The 25,546-nt window shown below is 33.9% G+C and overlaps 1 protein-coding gene and 1 pseudogene across 2 annotated transcripts; both read left to right on the forward strand.

Annotated features, from left to right (window-relative positions):
- The first annotated feature begins 4,773 nt into the window (after positions 1-4,773).
- On the forward strand, positions 4,774-5,931 carry LOC115970439 (annotated as a pseudogene).
- Positions 5,932-12,101: 6,170 nt separating this feature from the next.
- On the forward strand, positions 12,102-24,889 carry LOC115971177 (protein KAKU4). Of its 2 annotated transcripts, none has more exons than XM_031090915.1 (13): positions 12,102-12,529; positions 16,386-16,447; positions 17,248-17,363; positions 18,031-18,116; positions 18,237-18,358; positions 19,782-19,964; positions 20,635-20,815; positions 21,081-21,157; positions 21,451-21,496; positions 21,973-22,054; positions 23,310-23,398; positions 23,957-24,053; positions 24,134-24,889. In XM_031090915.1, the coding sequence occupies exons 1-13, from the start codon at positions 12,247-12,249 to the stop codon at positions 24,492-24,494; spliced, it is 1,785 nt and encodes a 594-aa protein (XP_030946775.1). In that variant the 5' UTR covers positions 12,102-12,246; the 3' UTR covers positions 24,495-24,889. The 2 variants fall into 2 exon arrangements, with proteins under 2 accessions (XP_030946775.1, XP_030946774.1); XM_031090914.1 differs by having other exon boundaries at positions 12,103-12,529; positions 17,245-17,363.
- Positions 24,890-25,546: the final 657 nt, after the last annotated feature.

Below are 25,546 nucleotides of genomic sequence, written 5' to 3' on the forward strand. Positions count from 1 at the left end.
TGAAAAAAAGTTACAATCTAAGTCTTTTCTTTTCTTTCTTTTTTTAAATTCAGCTACAAGATGAGAGTTTTAGTTGACATGTCAATTATTCAACCAAAATGTATTTAACAGTTTATCTGCACAAACTGGTATCACACCCCTCCACACATTTATGAATGAGGATTGTATATGTGAATTGAATTTGTTTGCTTACTTCATGATTAGGAAAGGCTAGAGATACAAAACGAGCAGCTTCATCATCTATACAACCATGCCAAGTTGCTAATTTTACATCCTCTCAGTCACCATTATATCCGTAAGTATACCACATTTACAAAGATAATTGAAACTCATTTTTGCAAGATACAAACTGTTCACTTTTTAAAATCTCCCTTCTCTATCCTTCCATCATAGTTTATTAATTAGCTAGGAAAACCCTCTTTAAGTACAAACAGGGGCCAAAATGGGAAATTAACCCTGATTTTCAAACATTATAATTAGTAGGCCACGTTTTCAAACTATATTCTTTACTAGTATCTCGAGTCTAAGAGACTCGATTTAGGGCCTACAAATCGAGTCTCAAAGACTCGATTTTCATGGTCTGATCATGTCTGATGTGGCATTTTTTTCACTTGGCGACCATCTGAAAATCAAGTCTTAGAGACTTGATTTATAAGAGCAGTTTTTCTATGAAATAAAACACCACGAGTGTTGTTCGTCCAAATTACACAAAATCTAAACCTCCGTCAGTGCGTTCATTGGTAGAAAACCTCCTGAGAATTCTTTGAAGCATCAGACCACACCTCCACCGCACCACCGTGCAAGACCCAGGCCGCAGCGCAACCCAAGCCACAACGCGACCTAGGTTGCGCGAGACTCAGGCCACACGAGACCCAGGCCCTCTCTGGGATTTCTTTTTCTTTTTTTTTTTTTTGGTATTTTTGGGAATGGTAAGATGAGAGACTTGAGAATTAAAATTTTTTTGGTTTATAGATCGAGTCTTAGAGACTCGATTTTTAGGTGTACACCACAAGAAAAAAATGTCACATCAGAGATGATCAGACCATGAAAATCGAGTCTTTGAGACTCGATTTATAGTCCAAAATCGAGTCTTTGAGACTCGAGATGTTAATAAAAAATATAATTTGAAAACAGTGCCTACTAATTATATTATTTGGCAAACGGTGCTAATTTCCTATTTTGGCCACAAACAGGTAGGGTAGTAACAAACACAAATAGGACAAAAATCAATTCTAAAATGCTATGGTGACAACCCCTGGAGGACCATTGCTATTAATAATTGAATTCTTTGTTTAAATAAATAAATTTCTATGAATAGTATTGTGAGTAGTGGAAACTTGGAAAAAAGTGGGAGCATTGATGGATCATCCTTAAACCCAGCAATCCCAGAAGGCATGACTGCAGCCTCAGTCCCACCAGCTGCCGTGATTTCAGCCTCACCTTTTCTAATGTGATTAGCAGCTGAAAAGAAGCAATAATTTGCCGTTGCACAAGTTAATATTGTATTGGACTACATATCGGTTGTCTAATTCCACACTATTTTTCAGCACATGGTTAAAATAGGCATATAAGAAAGATGTAAATAATCGTGTATTAAAAAATGAAGCAGCGTTAATTTTTGCTATAACAAAACATTTCATAGGAGATCCAGAAAAATATAGAGAAAAAAGTTTTGATAGCTTAGTTAATTTAAAGTGTCCAAACTTATCAGATTTTAAATGGTATAGGGATCTATTTTTGTCAAAGCTTTGCGTATCAAGTTAGAGAAAAATGATAACAGTCAGCCATATTGGAAAGAAAAATTTATTGGAGGATTGCCTAAACATTTTGCGTATCAAGTTAGAGAAAAATTGTTTAATGAAGGACATACTGATTTTACCTATTGAAAACAAAATAATAATAATAATAATAAAATCAACCACTAATTTCCCAAAAGAAAAAAGTTTAATGGACCTAAACACTAACATTAACTTTAGAGTGTTAATGTTAAGGAATAGAAACATCAAAGATGTACAAGAATCTAACCAAACACTTCACATGACCAAATTCATTAAGAACCATTTACAATACAAGAATCTAGATAAGTTTAACCATTTGACTATCAAAATTTATGTATATTCATTTAAAAAGTCTAAAAACACATTATTATTATTTATTGTAACTTAATATGATCCTATGAATCTTTAAAAATCATTTTATTATAAATAGCAAATGAAATATTAGAACACAATTTCAAACAAACAAAAAATATAAATACTTTACAAAATCTACCTATTGACATGTTGGTGGAAATATTTTCGAAGGTGGGAAATGATTCAGCAACGCTATTGGGAAATATCAAGTTAAAGTATAACAAAACAACTTTTTCAATGTATATATACTAATTTATTTCCCTCTATATAAGTTATGCAATCTATTAATTCAATTCTTTCCTTTTTCTTAATCAATTGCAAAAACATCAATGAATTAACAAAAAACAGATTGGTCCTCCAAAGAATTCAACTCACTCCATAGTTTAGTCAACCAGCCCGACAAGATGACAAAGCAAAAAAACTGATTTTTTTCATGTTATCAAGCAAAGAATCCCCATGCACTACTCATAGTGGGAACATACAAATACTTCTTGAATGAAGAAGTTGTTGAAGGAAAAAGATTGATTGAAGAAGCTCTTGCATGTGGCGATTTTATTGCAATGTATATTCATGGAGTCATGCTGCTTTGTGAATCAAATCCTAAAGGCATAGGTAACCTTTTGGAAGTTTTGAATGATGAACATGGCAAGCATAAGCTTCTAAAATGTTGAAAAATATTTCGACTACTTGCTACGGGAACTGCCCTATTTCAAAGTCCAAACTTTCAAGCATGCCAAAAAACTGGAATGGGAAATTGGAACTAGGATGAATCTTATCCTTATGGTTATGAAGAATTTGTGGTTATGTGCAAAAGATGCTCAATCGACCTTGAAATGTTTAAGTTGGTGAATAGGCTTTTTTAATTCTCTCTCTCTCTTTTCATTGTAGCATCACTTAAATTATAAAATGCAATATTCTTTTTTTTATTCATTCGTTGTTAAACTTGGTCAAAGTTTTACAATTATGATTTCTTTAATGGTTTGCCAAAAAAAAAAATACCAATAGCATCACTTAAATAATCAAATGCAATTTTTTTTTTTTCATTATTTTATCTAATTCTATCCTCCATGTGATAACCCAAAAAAAAAAAATTTGACCAATAGCATCACTACAATTAACTGCATGGATTACGTACTAGTTGATATAAATGGTTTGCTATCTCTGTTAAGGAACAACTAGGGAAGAAAGTGCTAGACAGTTTCATAAACGAGATTATTATCAAAAAATTTTCAGTGTTCATAAAAGAAAGAGACAATAAAAGAAGAAAAGAAAAAGAAACTGTCTAGCACACTTTATTTGAATAATTAGAATAAAATTTAGATGGTTAGCTAGAATTCCTCACGGTGAAGAAACTGCCTAGCATAAATCTATGGTATGCCTGTTAGCAATATATAAGATCTCCTCGTAGCCTTCTTCCAACGATTTTGTATGAAGTATTTCATTATATTCAGGTCAAGATATAAGAGGGAATTAAGTTTGGTGCTGCCTAGCTTTCTGCCGTGTCTCGGGGCCAAAGTTCTAGAGCAAGAACCCAAGTGGTGACCTCAATAACGTAAGTATAATCACCTGAGTACTATATATTATAACTAGCTATTTTTTATTAAGTGTATTGTATACTACAACATTCACATATAAGTTTCTTACAATATATGATATTTAATATCAATTCGTATCAGCTAAACGAATTTTGTGTAAAGATAGTTTTTTGTGTTTTCCAGTATGGGTGCGGCTTGCGTCCAATGAAAGTTTTCACTGGACACGTTGCATTGCGGACACGTGTCCACTCTTGAACACGTGTCCGAATCCTGCTGTGTCCAGTGAAAACTTTCACTGGACACAAGCCCTTCCCTTTCCGTATTTGGTAGCATAAAAAAATGAGTAAAATGAAAATTATCTTTAGTCAACAAAAAAGTAGAACTTATTTTTAGAGATTGTTTTCCACTAAAATTGTTTGGAAAACAACCTTTTTTTCATAGCAAGCTAAATAAGAGAAATTAAAAAATCGTTTTTCAACTTATTTAAAGTTGCTATCAAACATACGAAAATAAGATAGATTTATAGAAATAACTCATTTTCTATAAAAACATTATCGCCGAAAGAAACAGAGCTCTAACTTAATTTTTTTTTTTTTTTTTGATACAAGCTCTAACATACTTAAATTTACATTATTTGTATATTCACATTTTAATTTGTTTTCTGTTATTACTAATTTTATAATTTCTTTTAATTTTTTTACTAATAAAAATGTTATTATTAGGGTATTAGAATGTTCATTGTTTGTTGTATATAGGATTTCTAAACTTATTATACAATTTTATTAAACGAATAAAAAATTATTGAGAAGCACAAAATAGAAGGTTTCATGTAAGACAGTATCTTTATTTACAACCAAAAAAAAAATGATACACACACAATCCTTGTGAAGGCCTTATTGTTGCTTTTAATTTCTTAAGCACGACTACTCATTTGTCTACCTTAACCATTTCTAACCTTGTTTCAGTCAGGATGTCTTCAAATGATGAGGGCATACAATCCATCACTGTAGTGCGTAAGTTCTTTTCTCTATGAGATGATGGTATAATTTCGTTCTGTTTTACACAAATTATCTCACATTATTAGATGAAATTAACTCGCAGTTATAATGGCTTTTGACCTTCCAACTTTAGCTATAGCAGTCCTCATTATTTATTTCAGTTGTGCAAAAAAAGATGGAGCAACAGTTGCTCCAGTTTGGAAGGTTGCTGCATCAACCTTTGAGGGGTTCCTCCTAGAAATTGCAAGAGAGAAGCAAATAAGATTCACAGCTAATGAACTATGCAGTTTCACAAGAAATTACTCCAAAACATTGGGTGCCAGAGGCATTGGGACAGTATACGAAGGACAGCTGCATAATGGGATGAAGATTGCAGTGGTTCTGAATAGGAGTTTAGCCAAAACAGCCGAGAAGCAATTCATGGCAGAGGTGGGAACAATTGGTCGAACATACCATAGAAATTCAGTTAGATTATATGGTTTTTGCCATGACCAATTCACAAACGCCCTTGTGTATGAGTATATGGAAAATGGATCACTAGACAAATACTTGTTCAATGACAAAAAAGAAATTGAATGGGAAAAGTTGCATGATATTGCAATCGGGACAGCCAGAGGTATCACTTACTTGCCAACATAGAATCATTCACTATGACATTAAGCCTGCTAACATTCTACTTGATTCAAATTATGTTCCTAAAGTTGCTGATTTTGGACTTGCAAAGCTTTGTAACTGTGATGACACCCACGTTACACTTTCGGGGTATAGGGGGACTCCTGGATACTCAGCACCAGAGTTTTTGTTGAAGAATCATCCCATAACACAAAAATGTGATGTTTATAGATTTGGAATGGTTTTGTTTGAGATAGTTGGGAGGAGGAGGAACACTAATGTTACTCCTTCTGAGAGCCTTGATTGGTTCCCAAACAAGTTTGGGATGAGGAGAAAAATGAGTTAGATGCAATGACTGTGGCTTGTGGAATTGAAGAGAAAGATAGAGAGAAAGCAATAAGAATGTCTATGGTTGCTTTGTGGTGTGTTCAAGATTCGCCGGAAGCTAGACCACCAATGAGTGCTGCGGTTAAAATGTTAGATGGAGGAGTGGAGATCATGCCACCTACCAAACCGTTTAATTATTTGTACACGATAGGGATGAATGCACTCAAGCCACCAGAAACTAGTGATGGTTCTAGCAATTCTTGTTGGTACAAGGATGCTACTCCAATCATGACCAAGTATGAAATACAGATAGCTACCAGTTCTTAGTAGAAAAGACCAATCTTTCAAAGTTGCCCCCTGCATGAAATCCTTGTCCGCTATAGAAAAATTTGTGCACTATCACAGTCCTCTTCACAAGTTGAACCTTACTTTATGTTTACATTACTATTGCGAGCTGTATCGTCATTTACTTAGCATAAAATATTACTCATATATATGCAAAGATTTTAGCCCATCCCAAAATTTTGGGACTAAAAGCTTTGTTTATTGTTGTTGTATATATGCAAATATTTACTTACATTCATTTTTCCAAATGGGATGGTTTTAGTCCAAATGATCTTTATATTCAAGTGGTATATAATTATGCGCTTCTTTATTAAGAGAATTAGAGTTTAATGCTCTGTTTGGAAGTTTGGAGGGAAAGGAGAGTAGAGAAGAGTAGTGCAGAGGAGAGTAGAGAGGAATAGTTATCTTCCACCTTATTTGGATGTTTTTAAAATTAATAGAGAGGGGAATAATTAGGTGATGTTTGGAAGAAGAGAGTTTTGAGTGATATCATTCTGTTTTCATAACTCATGATCCAAAACTGGTGGGATCCACGGAAGAGCACTTGTTTGGACTCCATAACTCATGATCCGTGACTCAGTTTCCATCACTCAATTCTCTGATTTTTGAGTTATGAGTTATGGAAACTGAAAACACATTTTAGCTGTTTTCAGTTTCCATAACTCATAACTCAATGACATTTTTGTAATTAAACACACACGGAGGGACCCACAGCCGCACCTTTTGACCTTTGACTCTTTTTTTTTTATTCCTTTCTTCTCCTGGGTTCGGTCTTCTTCTTCTTCCTTTTCATTTTTTTTTTCACTGGTTTGGTCTTCAGTTCTTCCTTCTTCTTTTTTCATTGGTTCGGTCTTCAATTCTTCCTTCTTCTTCTTTATTTATTTATTTATTATTTTTTTTTTTTTTCACTAGGTTTGGGTTTCTAGGTTTCTTCTTCTTCTTCATTTTTTTTTCACTGGGTTCGGTGAGTTTGGGTACTGGGGGTTGAAGGAAAAAAAAAAAAAGTAAAAGCTGCACAAGGTACAAGTATAGGGCCTACAAATAGTTGAAAAATATTGAGTGATGACAAGTGAGTGATGGTGCCAAACGGGGTGGGGTGGTCTAAGTGATGAATAATAAGTGATGAGTGATGAGTGATGAAAACTGAGTGATGAGTGACCATTTTTTTAAACCAAACAAGGCCTTAGCTCTTCCTTTTGTTTGAATGTTTTAAAAATTAGGAAGGGAGTGAGAGGAAATGATTAAATATATCTAAATTGACAAATTTACCCCTATTTGAAAATAGACTTTCAATATTGGTCTATGATTAATATGATTAATGTATTAGATTAAATAATTATATGCCTTAGCACACTTTTATTATTACTATTTTTTTTCCATTGCTGCTCCTTACGACCAAAAAAGGTTCAGGTTCAAGAAGTAGTTGATTAATTATGGCCCTGCCAATGCCTTAGCACACGTTATTTATTTATTTATTTGTATATCTAATCCTAGTAAAGAAAAGCACTAATGTATCATTCCATCCAATACCCACTAGCAAATTAGTTATGGCCCTTAAGAAAGAGTGTTGTGTGTAGTATAACTTACCTCACTCTCCCTTAAAATTACCATGGCTTTTGAGTGGAGTTGTGGTGTACTTTTATATTAGACCCTTTTCCCTCTCCCTCGTGTGTGTGTGTATGTGTTTGTTTCTATAAAAAAAATAAAAATAAAAAAGTTAGTTATGGCCATGCTAATGCCTATCACACCCCTTTAGACTAGAGAATTCTAGAATTTAAAAAACAATCACAGGACTTTCTTCTAATACTCATAAAACTAGTACAATCAAATAAAAAAAAATGCTGAAACCAAAATAGGCCAAGGATGTCATCGTTTTACAATATCAAAAGAACAAAAACTAATCCCAAGATTTTACAGTTCAATCATTAATTGAAAAGGTTTTTAGAAGCTGAAATTTTTTTGGAACATTTACTTGTCTAACTACTAGAGAAATTTAAAGATCAGACATCATTGTAAACAATAGCTTCTTGCGCCACCACTGGATAGCCAATAAAAGCTCTTAACATATCTGGATTCTTAAAAAGAAATAGATAAGCCCTCATTCGCAATCTAGAATCAATTCCTATCTTATCCTTGATGGAACATGTCTTGCTCAGGAATGCGAAGACGCGCTAAGCCCCTCTCAAAAATTAAATTTCCTTCTCTCATTGCTAAAGCAACGTCTTGAATTGCCCCCATAATTTGTTCCATGTCCTCATTTTTTGATGTTTTTCTCTTTTTGGCTTTTAAGGAGGTTTCACCCACATTATCACAGCTCTCTAAAGTAACTTCGTTTTGAGCAACTAAATGATCAATATCTTCAATGTTCTCCATAAAGCCCTCTCCAGTTGAAGTAGCACACCGTTGCCTCATCTTTGATGCAGTTTCAGATTGTTCCCCAGTTGCTCTATCTTTTCCATAAAGCTCAACCAATTTGTCATAGTTTGGAATTGGTTTGTTCTTAAACTCTTTTGCTTTAGGTTTAGTCTGTTAAAAAAGGAGAACAAATTAAGAATTGTATTAGTATAACGAAATGACCTTGACAAGTATGATTGTAATCAAACAATTAGCAAATAAGACTTATAGCTTCCAAAACCAATGGCGATTGATATTAATAATTATCAATTTTCATAAACAGAATTAAATCTCAATATTCAAAGTTGCAAATAGTGAAGATCAACAAAGAGATGATAATCATTGTGAGAATTGAGAAGCCAAGTTTTTTGTCAAACCTCAAAAGGTTAATTTGTCATTTAATTATAACTACTTAGAAAGGTTCACATATTGCTTACTGCAACAAATTAATTTTTAATTTGGAACATCATCGAATTAAACCCTACAATTGATAAATCTAGTTGATCTATGCCACTATATTAAGCAGAGGCAAAGAGGATAACATCTACAGCTCATCTTAACTCAACTAGTACACAAGTCCATGTTAGTAGATTTGTTATTGAAACAAATATATATGTAAATAAATGACAAACCTGGATTATAGTTTCCCAAACTTCCAGTTTAGTCAGGCTATGATTACATTTTTAATATGTAAAGAAATTTGGCAACTTGTTCTTCAATCATTGCTTGTTGTGTTGGTTGGAGGCCACCTTCTTTACATAGCATGTCACACAAATCTAAAAAAGCTTCAGGCCCCATTCATATAATATCATGACACTTTTCACTTCCAATTATCTCTCTCATTATTTCATTGCGAATGCTTTGTCTTTCTAACCTCGAACTACTAATTGAGTAAGTTACTTGTCTCCTTTGAGGTCTCCTTCGAAGTATTAACTAATAGGCTACAAGTCAAACTACAACTGCCATTCGACATCTCCATTCCTAAATTTGCAATACACGTCTCCTGTTATTCTCTTGTCTATCCATCTAATAAAATTATCCCATGACAACAAAGCTATTACAATCGGGGGAAATAAGCATAACCACATAATCAAATGGAATATAATAGGTTATAGAATAGATACTATCTAATCATATTGAGAAGTATCTTTGATTTCACTAAAGTAGCCACTATCGCAAATATGCATAAACACATTTTCGGAAACCAATCACTGCACAAACTCATGTGAATTTGATTATACACAATCACATTAGCAATTTATCAAACACATTGTGAGCAACTCCTTGAAACTTTAAAATTCTAGTTTAAAAAATAAAAAAATAAAAATCAAGTTAGAAACCCATTCGCAAAAAACATGAAACTACCCAATAAAAATCACAAACCAGTCATCAATCATATCAACTACAAAATCATAAATATATATGAAAAAAAAGACCTGACCATAAAATCAAACTTACATAGTATACACAATCGCAAAGCCTTAGGATTAACCATAGTCATCCATATATCACAAACTAATAGGATTGCAAGTGTTTAGAGAAAAATAAACAAGAAATACAAATCCATATATAGCTATAATCACCATTGAGATACAAATTTATGCAAGTTCACAGTCTAGACTCACTCAAGCACTTTATCAAACACGTTATGAGCGATACTTTGAAACTTAAAATTTAAGTAGAAAAAAGACCTCAGATTCGAAACCCACTCACAAATAACATGTTATTACCCCATTAAATCACAATTAATAAGAAATTACCCAATAAAATCACAATTATAAGAACATAGTTATTTGATCCAACTAAAAAGAAACCCATGAAATTGAAAGAAAAACAGAGTTTACCTCTGAGAGAAAAAGCTAGGCATGAGAGAGAAGAGTGAGAGACAATACGAGAGTGAAGAAGTCGTGAGAGAGAGAGAGAGAGAGAGAGAGAGAGAGAGAGAGAGAGTCTTAGAGAGAAATTTGAGAGATTTTTTAATGTTACAGAGGTATGTAGTTTGTAATTTTGTTAATATGGTAAGGGTAAATTGGGTAATTCATTTGGTTAAGAATTTTTGTACTCTACTCTCCTTCTAAATCTCTCCAATTTGGGGGAATTAAAAATGAAGGGTTAAAAGTAATTAGAACCCCTCCAAATTTCTCCCCCTCCTCCTTTAAAAAAATCCAAATAAAGTAAACTAACTTACTCTCCCTCCTTCTACTCTACTCCCCTTTAATCCAAATAGAGCATAAATTCCGCTTCTCCAACTATTGAATTATAATAGAAAAATAAAAGGGATGTTTTTATGTTCAATCATGAAACCCTTCAGCCCCTGATTTAGAAGATTCAAAAAACTTTCAGTGATAGTAAGGAGAGTGTACAAAAGACTACTAAGGTTTTGTGTTGCAAGGAGCTAGCTAGGGATTCAACAAAAGCAAAGAAAATTGAGATTCAATGTACTTTCATGACAAAATGGTTATTTCACAACCCTAAGCCATGACCTTCCTAATTTGCTTTGTCCTTCTGCCTTATGCATTCTTGTTTTCTCTTTCTCAAATTCTTCACACCATCCCGCTAGCTCTTCTTAGGGTCCCCCTAGTTTACATTTTTGGGTATTTTTGTCATGTTTATGGGCATCTCAATGGTTCTCCTAACCTTTCACCCTTTGCAAGTTTCCCTTCACCCTTGCTTGAAGTGGACTTATCCCTCTTTGGCCTTATAAAGTCTTTGGCAATTTACATAATTTTTTTTTGTGGTAAAAATGGAATAGTATTAACAAGAACTAAGGAGAGTTAGTGTACAAAGATTGCAATCTCTTATAATACAGACTAGAATTATTATAAAATAACAGAATACTTTAAGTCCACAAGCGGGCTATATATATCAAAAAGCATAAAATCTTGACTTAAATCCGAGTCCTTTTTTGTCAAGGCATCTGCAAATTTGTTTACTTCATGGAAGCAATGTTTCATTCTCACTTAAGGAATTTGATTGATGAGAGTCTTGCAATTCATAATAAGAGAAGTATGGTGTAAGTTATTGTTAAATTCTTCAATAACCCAACCAAGCACGTAATTGCCACCTTGTAGAGGCTACATAATAGCAAAAATCCAAATTTGAGATTTAAGTCCTTACCAAAGTTGGTGGATAGTTTGTCAATTTAATAGACATCTCAAAACAACGCTTGGGTGCAAGGACAAAAATCAAAATGCTACCTAACTATTAATCCAAAAATCAAAACATCAAAGGTTAAAAGTCAAAACTACTCCAAACGTGATGTAAATTGCAATTTAATATTTTAAATATTTATAAAGATAAAATTTTTATTTTTTTAAAAAAGAAAAAACGGTTTTTAAATAATCATTGACATAACAAAATGAACCATTTTAAGAGAAGAGAAGGAGAGACTATCTTCATCTTGGTTGTTTATCCCTTGTTTGGACATAAATGACTTTAAACTGAAAAACAGACTAAACATAAACATAAATAAAAGGCCATCATTTGTAGTTGTACTATGAGATCTTTATTGTTATTTGGCTGATCCACAGATCATTTGTCCGTTAAACAACTATTTTTGTTCCCACTTTCAAAAATCCAAACCAATCACATTTCGACACGTCATCAAGTTGAGTGTGCTCAAGTACCTAAAATAATTACAACCCCCCTTTTTTTTAAAACAAAAAAAAAAAAAAGAAAAAAAAAGAAGAAAAGAAAAAGAAGAAAACCGCTACAAACCTACGACTTTCAATTTCAATTCTATAAAATCCGCAGCCCCTCACTTTTTCCCTCATTTTTTTTTTCTCTAACACGCAATTACACACAAACAACAAGCACAACAAAACAAAACGAACTCTCTCTCTCTCTCTCTCACTCACACAAAAACTAACTGCCTTTTCTCTGTCTCTTCGTTTTCAAATCACTATGTCCACCATTTTCAGATCTCGCCGAGCCACCGAGCCCCGATCGGGAGGCAAGATGGTGCGGCCGAGGAGAGCCGCGGGTGCGAGGACTCCGTACGAGCGGCCAAGACTGGCCAATCCGGAACTTGAAAACCCTAATTGGCTCTCCAGGCTCATCTACTCTCCTACTCGTACAATCGCTACTGGTGCTGGAAAGCTATTGACCAATGTTTTCTTCCCCGAGTCTTCTGAGTCCGAGTCCGAGTCCTCTTCTGCCTCATCTTCCGCTGACGATTCTAGCTCCGGTATGTGTGTTTTTCTCTATACTGTAATGAGTACGGTACGAACAATTAGGTTTTTTTTTTTGTTTGAATTATTTGGACGGAGTTTATGTTAGTTCTAGGGTTTCGGTTATTATTATTATTATTATTGTGATTGCTATGTGGGGATATAAAGCCCAAAAAGAAAAAGAAAAAAACTGACTATCTTAGTGTTATGTTAGATGCGTAATGGTTAGTTACTTGTATTTTTGGATTATATTTACTGTGGTGAAATGTAGAAGCTGAAAAAACTGAAATGGTTTTAGTTGGTAGTCTTGTTAACTAAATAGGAGGTGGCATTGGTAGGTTGAAGGCGCTAAAGTTAGTAATGGGCTAAATATGGTGGTTGAATAAGGATGGTATGATATGACCAGAAATATTGCATGCGCGGAGTGTGTGCTTGCTTGGGTTGATATTTGAAATCAAGGGTTTTATTTGGGTTTTTTATATGAAGAATAGCTATAGAGATAATGAACTTATTTGCATTCTTTTCACACCTTGAGTTGGTCTTGTTAGGTTTTAGTCACTGGAGAATTGATGGGGTTTCTAAAGTGTCCATGGTGTAGAAAAAGCTTACTAGTATGAAATTGTGCTTGAAACAAAGTTGCAAAGGGTTTGCTATTTGGATGATGAGTGTTGGAAATTGGAGTGACCAGATTGCTTCTTGGAAAATTTTGCCAATCCACTTGGTGGAGGGTTTAGGATGTGGGTTTGCATGTGAGAAGGAGAGTGCTGGTGTCCTGGAAATTGGTGAATTTTTAATAAGAGTGTGTTTTGTAATTAAAAAGATGTGGATAAATTCTATGTTGCTCTTATTAATTTTATTTGCATGCCTGTGTGTATGCACATATGAGCCTCCATGTTTTATGTGTGCTAAAGTTGTGGGAGAAATGGGATTGCTTTTTGAGTTTGATTTTGTTGATGCGGGGAAGAAATGTTAGTATAAGACCTTTCTTTCTTCTTTTTTTTATGGGTAAAACTATTTAGAATGGCCCACGCAGGTCATGAACCTTTGACCTTTGCATTATCAGCGTACTCTCACTAAGAGTATGCTAGAACTAACATCCACTAAGAGCGCATTAATTTTTCTGCTAGAGAAAAAATTGATTATTTTCTGTCACTAAGAGTATGCTCATAGCATCACCTACAAACTCAATTGTTATGTTAACTCCCCAACAACAACCTCTTTATAGCCGTGACCTAAAATAGAACCTCACCATTAATTTTACCACCAATCTAAAACTGTCCATGCCTAATGGCATCATCACCCCACCACCCCAACCACAAAGCAAAATACCCATTGCAACCTAAATATCCAGGACCCGATCTGTTGCTGCCAAGCAAAATTAGCACCCATGCTGGTCCAGGAAAAGACTTGCTTATCCAAACACGTCTTCATACAAACCTCCATTGCCACCTCCTCAAAGTTGTCATCACAAATTTGACCACCAGATGAAACTCCCAATACCCCCAGTTGTTGCCATCAAGCCCAATCAACCCTAGGATCCCATAACACAACCAGACAAAAAAAAGGCTGCGACATTGCCTATTATCCATTAAACACTGCATTGTGATCATCACCCACCATCAAACTGCCATCAATTGGTAGCCTCAATAGCACATCATGAATACACTGGCAGTTATGATTTTCTCAGCCCTTTGTTGCTGCTTTCATCCCCTTGTCTCCATGGGCTGCTTCATCACTCAAGTCACACCAGAATTGCGTTATAAGACTCGCTCACTTGCTTTGTTATGTTATCCTCTAGTTTGGTACTGATGAAGTTTTGTGTGAAGAAAAACATAACCAAGTTACTCGGTTAACCCGGTTAGACAACCTGACCCCTTAAATAGAAAATGAACAAGCCCTTAACTCAATCCATAGAATAAAAAATAATAAATAAAAACTAAGCCCATTGACGTAGGACAAGGGGAACAACTAAATCTTATTTAGAAAACCAGGGGGCAGATCTGGTATAGCTTGGGCTTTGAAGAATTAGGGATAGGTTTTGGTGGGGAATAGGCTAGAAAATAAGAGGGATAATAGGGTTTCCAAAGGGGACTAGGATTAGTAGAGTTTGGGGATGAAACAAAGGAAAACAATCAAGGTTTAGGTGGCTGTTCCTGTGCTGTGAACAGTGATCCGTGAACAGTAACCGTGAATGGTAAAATTAAAGAAAAATAGATAAATTCTAGGAATCACACCTAGATTTCCTAAGCATCACACCTAGGGTTCCTTGGCATCACACCTCAGAGAAGGTTGCATCACACAAACCATAAAGAAAGCTTCGTAGCTCTTAAATTCTGAAAACATTCATCATTAATCAACTCAATAGAAAGTACTACAACTCTTAAAATAGAAAACTAATACCTAATCCTAGTTGAACTAGGATTTCTTAAAACCCTAATAAGACTTGGACTTGGACTCGGACTCAAGCTTTTACTACTAAGCCCAACTAAATAACCAAACTTAAAATAAAGGCCAAAAGAAGATCTAATGGAATGTTAGCGCAGCCCATTCTAGAGCATTATGAAATTACAAAACTGCCCTTGATACATAAAATCAAATGAAATATAATAAATCAGTCTTCCCATTGCCCATTCCTTTTTGACTTGATCCAATCCACAAAAATCCCCCAAACCCTTCAATCTGTCCTAGCTCTTCCGAAGCCTAATTTCCACCTAAACCCAACCTAGGCAATCCACATCAAACTCTAAATAGGATCGAAGCCTAACTTAGCCCATTACCAATCCACTTCTTTCCTCTTTACTTATGATCAACACAAAATTTACTTATTAATGCTGATTGATCAATTAGAGAGATTTGATTCTATTTGATTTTTATTTCCATATCTTAAGTAATCTTATTACAAGTTTATTTTCTTTCCATGTTAGATCTAATTTGGAGAGAGCTTATTAACAGGCTCTTGGACTTGTTATTCTAGATAGTTGATCACGAATTAATGAAATTTGGATTGGAGGTTTTCTTCCAGTGCTTGGTGTTGATTCCAAGTAAGCCTAGGTGTTGATTCTTGGATTCCTATATATATCACTTGCTTGGTGTTGAAGCCATGTAACCCTAGGTGCTTATTTTTAGCTTCTGTTTTTCTGTTTTCACCACTTAGTGTTAATTCCAAGCAAACCTTAGGTGCTGATTCCTAGGTTGTAATTTTTTTTCCTTTTTGTTTCTTTTTTATTTCTCAAACGTGTTATCCTTGAGACTTCATTGTCCTCCCTTTTTTTTTTGATAAGTAATAAGACTTATATTCATCATGAAAAAACGAAAACAGCAAATACAGGTGTTCATGATGGTGAACACAAAAAACAGTAAAGTTATACTACACTTTTTGAGTCATATTGCTACTGAGTTAGGGGCCTTTTTTTTCCTCAGACCAATTGCATACAAAAAACAAATTAATATTTCACTTTTGTTCATTGATAATTGAGAAAAAAAAAATTATATATTTTATTTCCACTTCTTGTCATCCTTTACAAATCAATAAACTTTTGCATTTGGCTCTTGAATGAGATGATATATGTTTTCATTTGGGGCTTCCTTGATTTCTACTGGCATGATAATCGTATGCCTCTGATCTATGAGGCCCTTTTGCCTTTTTGATTACATGTCTATGATGTTGTCAACAAGATTCAGGCATATTCTTTTCATTTTCATGTGTCCAGCTGTTGACACTTTCACCATATCTGTTTTATTAATTAGGCATAGATTATTAGCAGTGTCATTAAGGCAGGAAAAAATTGGCCTTTTTTCTCTCAGATCCTTTTTGCAGGATTTCTTTTTTAATCCTTTTTTTTTTTTTTTTTTTTTTTTTTTTTTTTTTGGCAGAGCATAATATTGAGAATGATGATAGTGATATCTCTACTCGGAGGACTAATAAATTGATACAGGTAGTTGTATTATTCTTTTGTGTTATGGCAATGATTTTGTTTTGATAATTGGGTGATTTTACCATAGGTATATGACAGGCCTGCATACTCAAATTTTGATCTGCATACATAACCCAAATGTATATTTATGTTGACAAGTCAGTAAAAATTCGAAGAGAGTGAAAATTGGGTTTTCATCTATTGTATTTCTTTCAAAATAAATGGTGAGCTGTTTTGTAAATTGAAAATTGGGTTGAATTTTTTTTTTTTTGGCCCTTTGCAAATGGAGCTGTAATTTCAGAAAAGTTTGAACCAGATACCAGATTATATGAAGCCCCACTACGGTTGATTGATATTCCCATGTCTTATTCTCAGGGCACTACATTTTACTCCAAGAAATAGTTCTCTCTTTTGAACTCCCCATCTGTTGTCCTTAACAAACTAATTTTACATGCTAAAACAAGTGAAAATTGTTGTATTAAGGGGCATTATGCTAGATTTTGACTGCAAGCACCCATTTTTTGATGGAAACATTGAGAGAGACTGAAATTATAAATTTTTTCGTCACCATTTGGAAGAAGCTGATGCTTCTGTTCACTTGTTTAGTAGATTGCTCTTTACTTGTTTTTCTATTGACTTCTGATAGTAGGTTGGACCCTGCTGATACTAATATCTAGCAGAAAGTTACCTTGAAAATGGCTATATTTATGACATTCTTTCTGACCATGCAAGCACTTTACTTTCTTTGTTTTGTTCTGGTTTACAATAAGACAACTATCTGTTTCTATTAGATGTGATATTGATTTGTATTCTTCCAGAAGAAGGATGGGTCATCAGAGATGATCAAGCACTTCAGGAAGGAGCCCCAGACAGCAGTTGGTAAGAGTGAGACTAAGTGTCTAATTGAACAGTTACTCATGCAGGAGACCTTCTCGAGGTAAGTGAGAATTTAGTAGCTTTTTCTCTCTTTATTTTTATTTTTTAAAGGTTTTGCTTTCTACTTGTTTTTTCCTACCTCGATTGCTTTTAGTTTTTCATAGACTTCCTTATATATATTGCTATTATTAGTTTCCTTTTCTAAAGTATGAACTTGGGTAGACCTTTTGGAAGTTCAAAGTGTCATTGTTTCTTGGACCCACAATTATGGCAACAAATAAGAATAGCTTGACTGACCTGTTTATCCTCCCTTAACTGTAAACAAATGCATATAATATCCTCTTTCATTTGTAAATTTTCCATCAGCTGGAACTTCAGTGTACTGATGCAACTATATGAGACTAAAATCTCTGGCATCAGGTTTTGATCAAGGGCAGCAAAGATGATGTTATACATACATATTGGGGTTGGCCTTATGTTATTTCTGAACTCTTAATATCTTACATCTGATTTAAGAAAATGGGAGGGAATGTTATTGGAAGTAGTATTTGTAAAATATGGTAGTAGCATAAGTATCTTGAGGCAATACTAGTTTGTTGACAACCATAAACATCCATTTTCCTGAATCGGTTCAAGAGGAAAAATGATACATAACATTTCTGCAGATTGTTCATTCTTGATCTTTCTTACTTATTTGACTGAAGATTGGGGTTCTCACCTTTGACCAGGGAAGAATGTGATCGATTGATAATGATTGTTAAATCAAGAGTTGTGGATTGTCCCACTACTGAACATGCAGAGGATGGGGGACCAGGTGAGATACGCAACAGAAAAGTTGGCAGTAGTATTGGCTTCAAGCATACTTTTTTTAATTAAAAAAAAAATCAACCTACTAAATAATGATTGGTGTCTTATGTTGTTAATTATATTACAGATCATCTCTGCAGTACGGCTGTTATGGAGGCAAAAAAATGGTTAAAGGAGAAAAAGTTGACAAATTCAAAGTTAGAGTTGGATCATGGAACCTGCACGTCAAATTCTCTTATGCCATTACTTGTTAGTAACTCTTTCATATGGTCTCTTGCACTAATTGTGCATGTGTGTGCGCACACCACACACATGTTCGTACGGTGTTGGATCTTGGTGCCTTGATTAGGAATATGGGATTGTAAATTTTTTTTTTTTCCTGATATGAAGTGACTAGTTGCCATCTTGAGGATTTCTATTGTCACCGTTTACTATTGCAGATTCAAGAGTTACTGCCTTTCAACAAAGCTATATTTTTTATACTCCAACTAGCACTAGGCTCTCTCTACTCTACTATGGTTGTGGTTTTCTAGGGAATCCTTGGATTGATTTTTTCATAATTTTCTAGGATGTCCACCCATTTCATTCATTTAAACCCTCCATTTGTGTACTCTTAGACGTTTGGTTTATATTAATTATTCCATTTTCTTTAAAGAGTTTTATTATTATATTTTAAATTTGTAACACTCTCCCAACTTAATTTTATTTAAGTGCTGTGTAGTCTATGGTGGTCACCAATTCTTTACCTTATTTTTACTTTCCTGGTGCTTTTTGTAGACATGTTAATTAAACCGTATATTAACTTCATCCTCTTGTCAATTTCAGTACATTTCAAGTTGTTGAGTAGGCCTACTTATCCAAGTAACTTCATTCCTCATACTTATGTGTAGCACCCAAATTCTTGTTTATGCCCCATTCCATTAGGTACCAGATTGGCTTTTTGCTTCTTGGGATCCCTGAAGAAGAAACCCTTGCTTATTTTCCAGTGCTGAGAAACTGATTGACATACTTTTCAAGAGAAAGCCTAACATATGTGGCTTGATAAATGTTTGAGGTGGAAGTTTGTTGTCCATCTCAAGCAGTGATTCATTTTTATACCCTTATCCAGGATTGGGTTTCACAATTGTTTATTGCTTATTAGTCATATCTTATTTGTGTTGTTAAATAGTTAGAAATATATACAACAACAACAACAAAGCCTTAGTCCAAAAATATTGGGATCGGCTATGGATCCTCAACAGCTTAGGGTCATTAAATATATAGTTAGAAATACATATGTCATTAAATATTGTCATTTGTTTTCTTGTGGAGGAAGGTCTCATTAAATGCAAGTAGTGAAGCTATAATTGGAGGGGGTAAACATATGTTGACTCTTTAAATCAAACAAAATTATAGGGGGCATAACTGCTGTTGCCTCCAAGAGAAAAGTAAAAAGTTAGCTTATTTCAAAAGAGCTAGTTTTTTTTTGAGGGTTTGTATGTGTGTAAGTTGAGACAAAAAGCAAAAAGCTCTATGCTTTTTTCCAAACGTACACTTAACCTATTAGTGATATCAATCCTTTAATAGAAAAGGCAATAGACTGTTTTTCTTGCAATAGAAAAAGCTTGTTTTTGTAAGTTTGATGAATTGTTGGTTTCATCTCAATTCTGAAAACCGAGTGTTACTGATGCAGGTGACTGAAGATCAAGCGGGTTCACCAGCGGATATGGCCAAATCATACATGCGGGCACGTCCTCCATGGGCATCTCCTTCTGCAAAGCATGTTGAATTGAAATCCCCATCACCAATAGGGATGCAGCTTTTTGCGGAAGAAACACCATATTCAATTGGTGGGAATTCTGCATCTTCATCTAAGGTACTATTTGCAAAATTTGTTCCATTTATGAATATATTGTTTTGTTGCTACTTTTATTTATTTTGTTATGATGAGTAGTATTTTTGACTGGTACCTAAATTGATAGTAAACAGAAGGGTGTGTTCACCCTCTATTTTCAAACTGTCTTGTTTCATGATGAAAGTATGTGTATATTTCAGAGAAATATGTGCTTAGTGTATAATGAATTCTACCAGGATAATGGTTTTAATTTTAACCAGGAAGCCATTAAATTGAAGGTCTGGAAAGTGAGAAATGTGGTTGAAATTGAAAGTCTAAAACAATTCTTAAAATTGATAATATAGTACTTTCATCTTGATCCATTTTCTTCTTAATATGTTTATGGTAAGAAGGAAAGCTAGTCAGTTGATTTTGTTTCTTTTTTATATCTGGTTATGATCCTTTCATTTTAGAGTAAGTGGTAAGTCAAACATTCTTCTTATATATTTTGTGGGAGCAATACTTGTCTATATATATATAATAGTATGGGAAAATTAATCAAATTTTTTTGATCAATAGGAAAATTGTTTTAATAATTTTTTCCAACTTCTTGTGCTTGTGGTTTTAAAAGAATGGAAAAAATAGATGCATTTTCTTCCCTGCATTATGCTGACTCAATTTATTATGGTTATGTGCTGAAAACTGAGAGCAGCTGAAAAGGGAGTCTCCAGCCACTGGCTCTTGGAATATCCAGGAGGAAATACGAAGAGTGCGATCAAAGGCAACAGAGGAGATGCTAAGGACTCTGCCATCCTCTAAAATTGATTGGTCTGCATTGACTTTAGGACATAAAAGTAGCCCAAATTCTTTAGCAGCTGAAAAACTAGAAGATGGTAAGGGAGATAAAATGCACAACTCTACACAACCAATAGACGTGTCTTTGAACTTGGCCATAGGACAGGACAATTGACATCTCATGGCTTCCCAAGCATAGTCTTAATTACTAGTTTGAAGGGAATTTGTTGGTTTATTCCAGTAATCTAATTTAATCAATGGCAGAATAGATTGCCTAATTGTCAAACATGTCTTAGCTTAGAGAATATAAAGAAAGTAAAATGTAGAAATCTAAGACTTGGAACTTCATTTTCTGCCCTTCAGTTTCATTGACACAAGATGGACCGCAAAAGGAAGCTTTGTTACACAACCCAGAAATTATCATTTCTGAACAAAATCAGGTGAGTAGTGGAATAGGAATTTATAGTTTTATTTATTTTATTTTATTTTATAAGTATTTATTTATTTATTTAATTTTAGTTTATGTTCATTTATAGTATGTATGTAAGTATTTATATATATGTATGTATGTTCATTTCTAGTCTGATATAAGAAATCTAAATGGTTTGTTCATATTCTTTTACTCCATTTTTGCTGCAATTAGCTGATAAAAATGCAAGAATTCTTTTCCTGTAGCTCATGTTTAATACATGTCAATAGAATGACTAACATAAATAACCATTTTGGTGTGAAGGATTTGGAAGCTACTCGGATCACTGAGGGAAAAGAAGTTGATCTTGGTAATCTCTCTTCACCATCATTAAAGTCTAGCGTCCCAGCAACATAATGGATCTTTGCTAGTACTTCTGTTAATTAATGTGTTTCTTGCTGTCAACTGTGGTATATTTTTCCATTCATTTTATCTTTCGGAATAGTTTTTATTTTGCATTACTAGAATTTGATAATTAGCAGTTAAGGAGATCACACTTAAAAATGAATGTGAATTTTCCATGGGCAAAAATTACCTTTCGCTTTCAGGGGAATCTGAAAAAGGCTATCTGCTGGCTTTCAAGTAACTAATAGGAAGTGGCCAACAATGTAAATAAAGTACACAAACACACTAACACTCTCCAATTTGTCTGTTTAAAATGAATTTACAAGGTTATATTCCCCTTTTTTGTACCTTTTGCCTTGATAGACATGTAACAAAGAGTTTTGCTTTCCTTTTTATTCTGAAAAGAGGTGTTTCTTTCTAATGAAAAATCATGTAATATAGGTTTGCTGGATGGAATGGAAGGGATATTAAGCTATGGAGAAAGAATTCAGTCATTAGAAGTTATTAAGACTGTGTCACCCAGGTTAGTTGGTGTTTCCTTTTGTGTTTATATTCTAGGGCAGCTTCAATCTTTTAATTTTAATTTTCGTTTTGTTTTGTTTATTGTGTTTTTTTTTTTCAAGCTTTGTTAGTGTATTGTATATACCAGGATGTTACAAATTTTTACTCCATAGTTTATGGCAGTTGCTTCTTAGTTGGGGTTCTTGATTTTCTAGATTCTCTTACACTTGCCAAAAAATGATTTTGTTGTATTCGTTTTTTCTGTTCCTTTGTGTTCATCATCGTGGACTCTAAAGTTTATATTTTTCATTTATTAATAAAATTACACTATTTACCTGTCAAAAAAATTAGGTAGAGTTACATTTTTTTTAGTAAGAATATTGTAACAGTTTCTATTGTTTCTGAGCTTACAAGCGCCTAGGATGAATGGTTGACATAAGATAAAGCGGAGAATTTGTCTCTGTGTGCTTGTGGTTGTACTTGTGGGTTAAGGTTTAGAAGAATTTGTGGATATAAGGTTTAGAATCTTCTAAAAGAAGGGCTAGGGTTCAAGAATGAAGTAAGAAGAAACATAAATTGCATTTCTTCACAATTTAAGAACAATGAGCATGAATGGTGCACGTAAACAGTGCTTGTGAACAGTATACGTAAAAATGCATGTGGTACAGCGAGAAAGAGAAGAAGAAAATAGAATAGAAAGGGAGGGGGAAAAATAAGGCTAAAGAAAACACCAAATGTTTTATTGATCAACTTCCCCTTGTTCAAGTACAACAAGACACTAATATAGACCCTAAATCTTAACTTCTCCTAGTAAATTTAGGCCTTCGACTTTGATTAGTAAACCAAATTCTAATTGAATTGAACCAAAGCCCACGCATAAAGCCCATAAATTAAATAAGACTTATTAACCAAAGAAAACCCAAGCCCCACAACTATGTCCCATACCCAACAATTGGAGAATTACTTTTTTTTGATAAGTGGCAATTGGAGAATTACTTAAATACGATTGACTCTAAAATAACCAAATAAAATATAAAAACCTAACTAGGTACCATGGACACTTGCAGAATCAGTCTTCCAAGAGTATATTGTTTCTCTAATCACACTATGGTTCCGTCATCAATGTTATAGCTTATGTAGTTTGGAAGGATTTGGATGTAGTCAAAAACACACACACACCATCTCTCTCCAGTCCACCGGCCCTCTCTTTTTTCCTGTCTTGGCAAGGTAATTGTCATTCCTGGTTTTGAAACTTTGTCATTTTATGTGTATCACAGTGATGCTGGTGCTGGCAATGTTGATGAGCTTAAGGACACTATTGTGATGAAAGAGCTACATAACTCTATTGTTGGAGGAACCCTACCAGGTTAGAGTTCTGGGCACATCAGTTGCCTTTTAGAATTGAAAATTGTCTTTACATTATTTGTTGCCATTTTATCAGGATGGGTAGAATGAAAGAAACTATTAATTGTTGTTACAATGTATATTGACATTTTGCAGTGCTTGTGTTTGATCTTGTGTTGAGCACTTTTAGCTTTATAGCTGTCCTTTTTGTGAGATTTATGTAACTATCATGTTCTGTCTATCCATTTATCAAAAAAAAATTTATAGGATGGCTTCAATACACTCCCTGAGTATTTCGGTTTTCTCCGTTAAGTTCATTTTACTCTCTTATTATCACATTTTGAAGGGGGTGGCAATTTTCAGTTTGGTTCTGTTTGCTTGGTCCTGTTTTGTTTCTCCCCTCTTGATGGATTGGTTAGACCAACATGTTTTCCTGAATGAATTCCATGTAGATGTGGATTTCCTGGTGTTTTTTGTTTTTCTCCCCTGAGACGGGGTCTTGTTTCACGTAATATCAGTCAATTTGTGTTCTACTTTTAGCATCTTTATAATCTCATCTTACTTCTGAATGCAAATTTAGATTCAGCATTACATGAAGAAAACTTCTTAACATCAAAAGAAGTGGCTGGAAAAGCAAGTGCATTTGCTGGTGATGTTTTTCCATCTTCAGGATCTAGGTAAAAGGGTAGTTGGCCCCTTACTTTAAGGCTTAATTATTTAAAATATTTTTTATTAAATCAAGTCCCTTGCCTTTCAGCTTGATTGCGGGACTGGATACAGAACAAGTTCCCATGCCAGTTAATGAGGAAGACAACTGCATTAGTTCAAGCCATGATAAGGTAGCTACAGGTGCCCCTCTGGAAGAAACTTGTGAGTTTTTGAGTGAAGCTTCTATGGAGGTCCCAACAAATATAAATGAAATTGATGCCATTGCCAATGACTCCCAAAACAGTTCTAGTATGCGGTATGAAGAGTTATCACAGGACCTGTCTCAGCCAATTTCAAAAAATGATATGGTGGATAAGACCAGCGCCGTTGTTGAGAAGCAACAAGGAAACAAAATGAGCAGATATAATAGGAGGGGCAGATCCAGGGGATCCAGGGGTAGGGGTAAATGATGCCAGATTCTCATGTTGTACTATAACTGTATAATTTTATGTAAACTAGTCTAGGAAATTAGGGATAATGACACGGCAGGCAAGGCATTTGTAAGTTATTAAATTGATACTTATTGAGTTTAAATTAACTAGGTAGGGATTTTTATTTTCTTTTTCTTGATTTCCTTCGGGTGTTTTACCCGATGAGATGTAGGTCCCCATTTAGCCAGGATTCCAAGAAGTTGGAAATACTTGGGGTGTAACTTGTAAGAACATTAATGGGAATACTTGCATGAAATGGATTATGCATGTAGTCACATATTACCCTAGTGAAGTAGCCTTGCACCATGGAAAGGAAACCTTAGTGCAATGAATTTGCATCTAGTTATATCTTAACTTGAGTTTTCGTTAAAGCCCTGTCATACGATTAATCATGTCATGGTTTATCTTTCCTATCATTATATTAGCAGCGTATACGTTTTTTATTTTTATTTTTTGTTAATTACATTGCACTTCATGTCTTCAACAAGACAACCAATACTATACATTCAATGAATGCAACAGTAAGATGTGAGATATAAGATTTCGAAGTTTATTTTCAGGTTTGGGCAAGAACATTATTATAAGAGGCAATATTCTACATACACCATCATTCATGTAGACTTGTTTACTTTGCTATTAGATAATGAGCTAATAGGATAAAATTACATCATATCGTATCATATACTATACAATAAGATTTGACTACACTCTCTTTGATTAATAAACATAGTTTAGTATTCATCCAAAACAAATATATAGATATATATATATATATATAATATCGAGTGACTTATTAATTGTTAGTAGTACCTAAGTAATAAAATTCTCTTTATCGAAAAAATAATAATAATAAAATAAAATAAAATTAGACTCCAACTAAGATTCTATTAGCAAAGTTTCAAGTAATTTAAAAAATATATATAATAATTATTATCATGTTGGTAGGTGCATATATATTGTAAAATTCATGTGTAGAAAGGATAGTCAATTTATTCAAGGTAAAAATGTGATTTATTTTTAATTTTTAATTA

This window comes from Quercus lobata, chromosome 12, assembly GCF_001633185.2.
Source record: "Quercus lobata isolate SW786 chromosome 12, ValleyOak3.0 Primary Assembly, whole genome shotgun sequence".
Taxonomy (NCBI): Eukaryota; Viridiplantae; Streptophyta; class Magnoliopsida; order Fagales; family Fagaceae; genus Quercus; species Quercus lobata.

Excerpts from the sequence above, each read along its gene's own strand:
- LOC115971177 (XM_031090914.1), top strand. The coding sequence starts at position 12,247 with ATGTCCACCATTTTCAGATCTCGCCGAGCCACCGAGCCCCGATCGGGA. Across the intron at positions 19,965-20,634 it reads ATTCTGCATCTTCATCTAAG|CTGAAAAGGGAGTCTCCAGC; the intron begins GTACTATTTGCA and ends AACTGAGAGCAG. Across the intron at positions 22,055-23,309 it reads ATTAAGACTGTGTCACCCAG|TGATGCTGGTGCTGGCAATG; the intron begins GTTAGTTGGTGT and ends TGTGTATCACAG.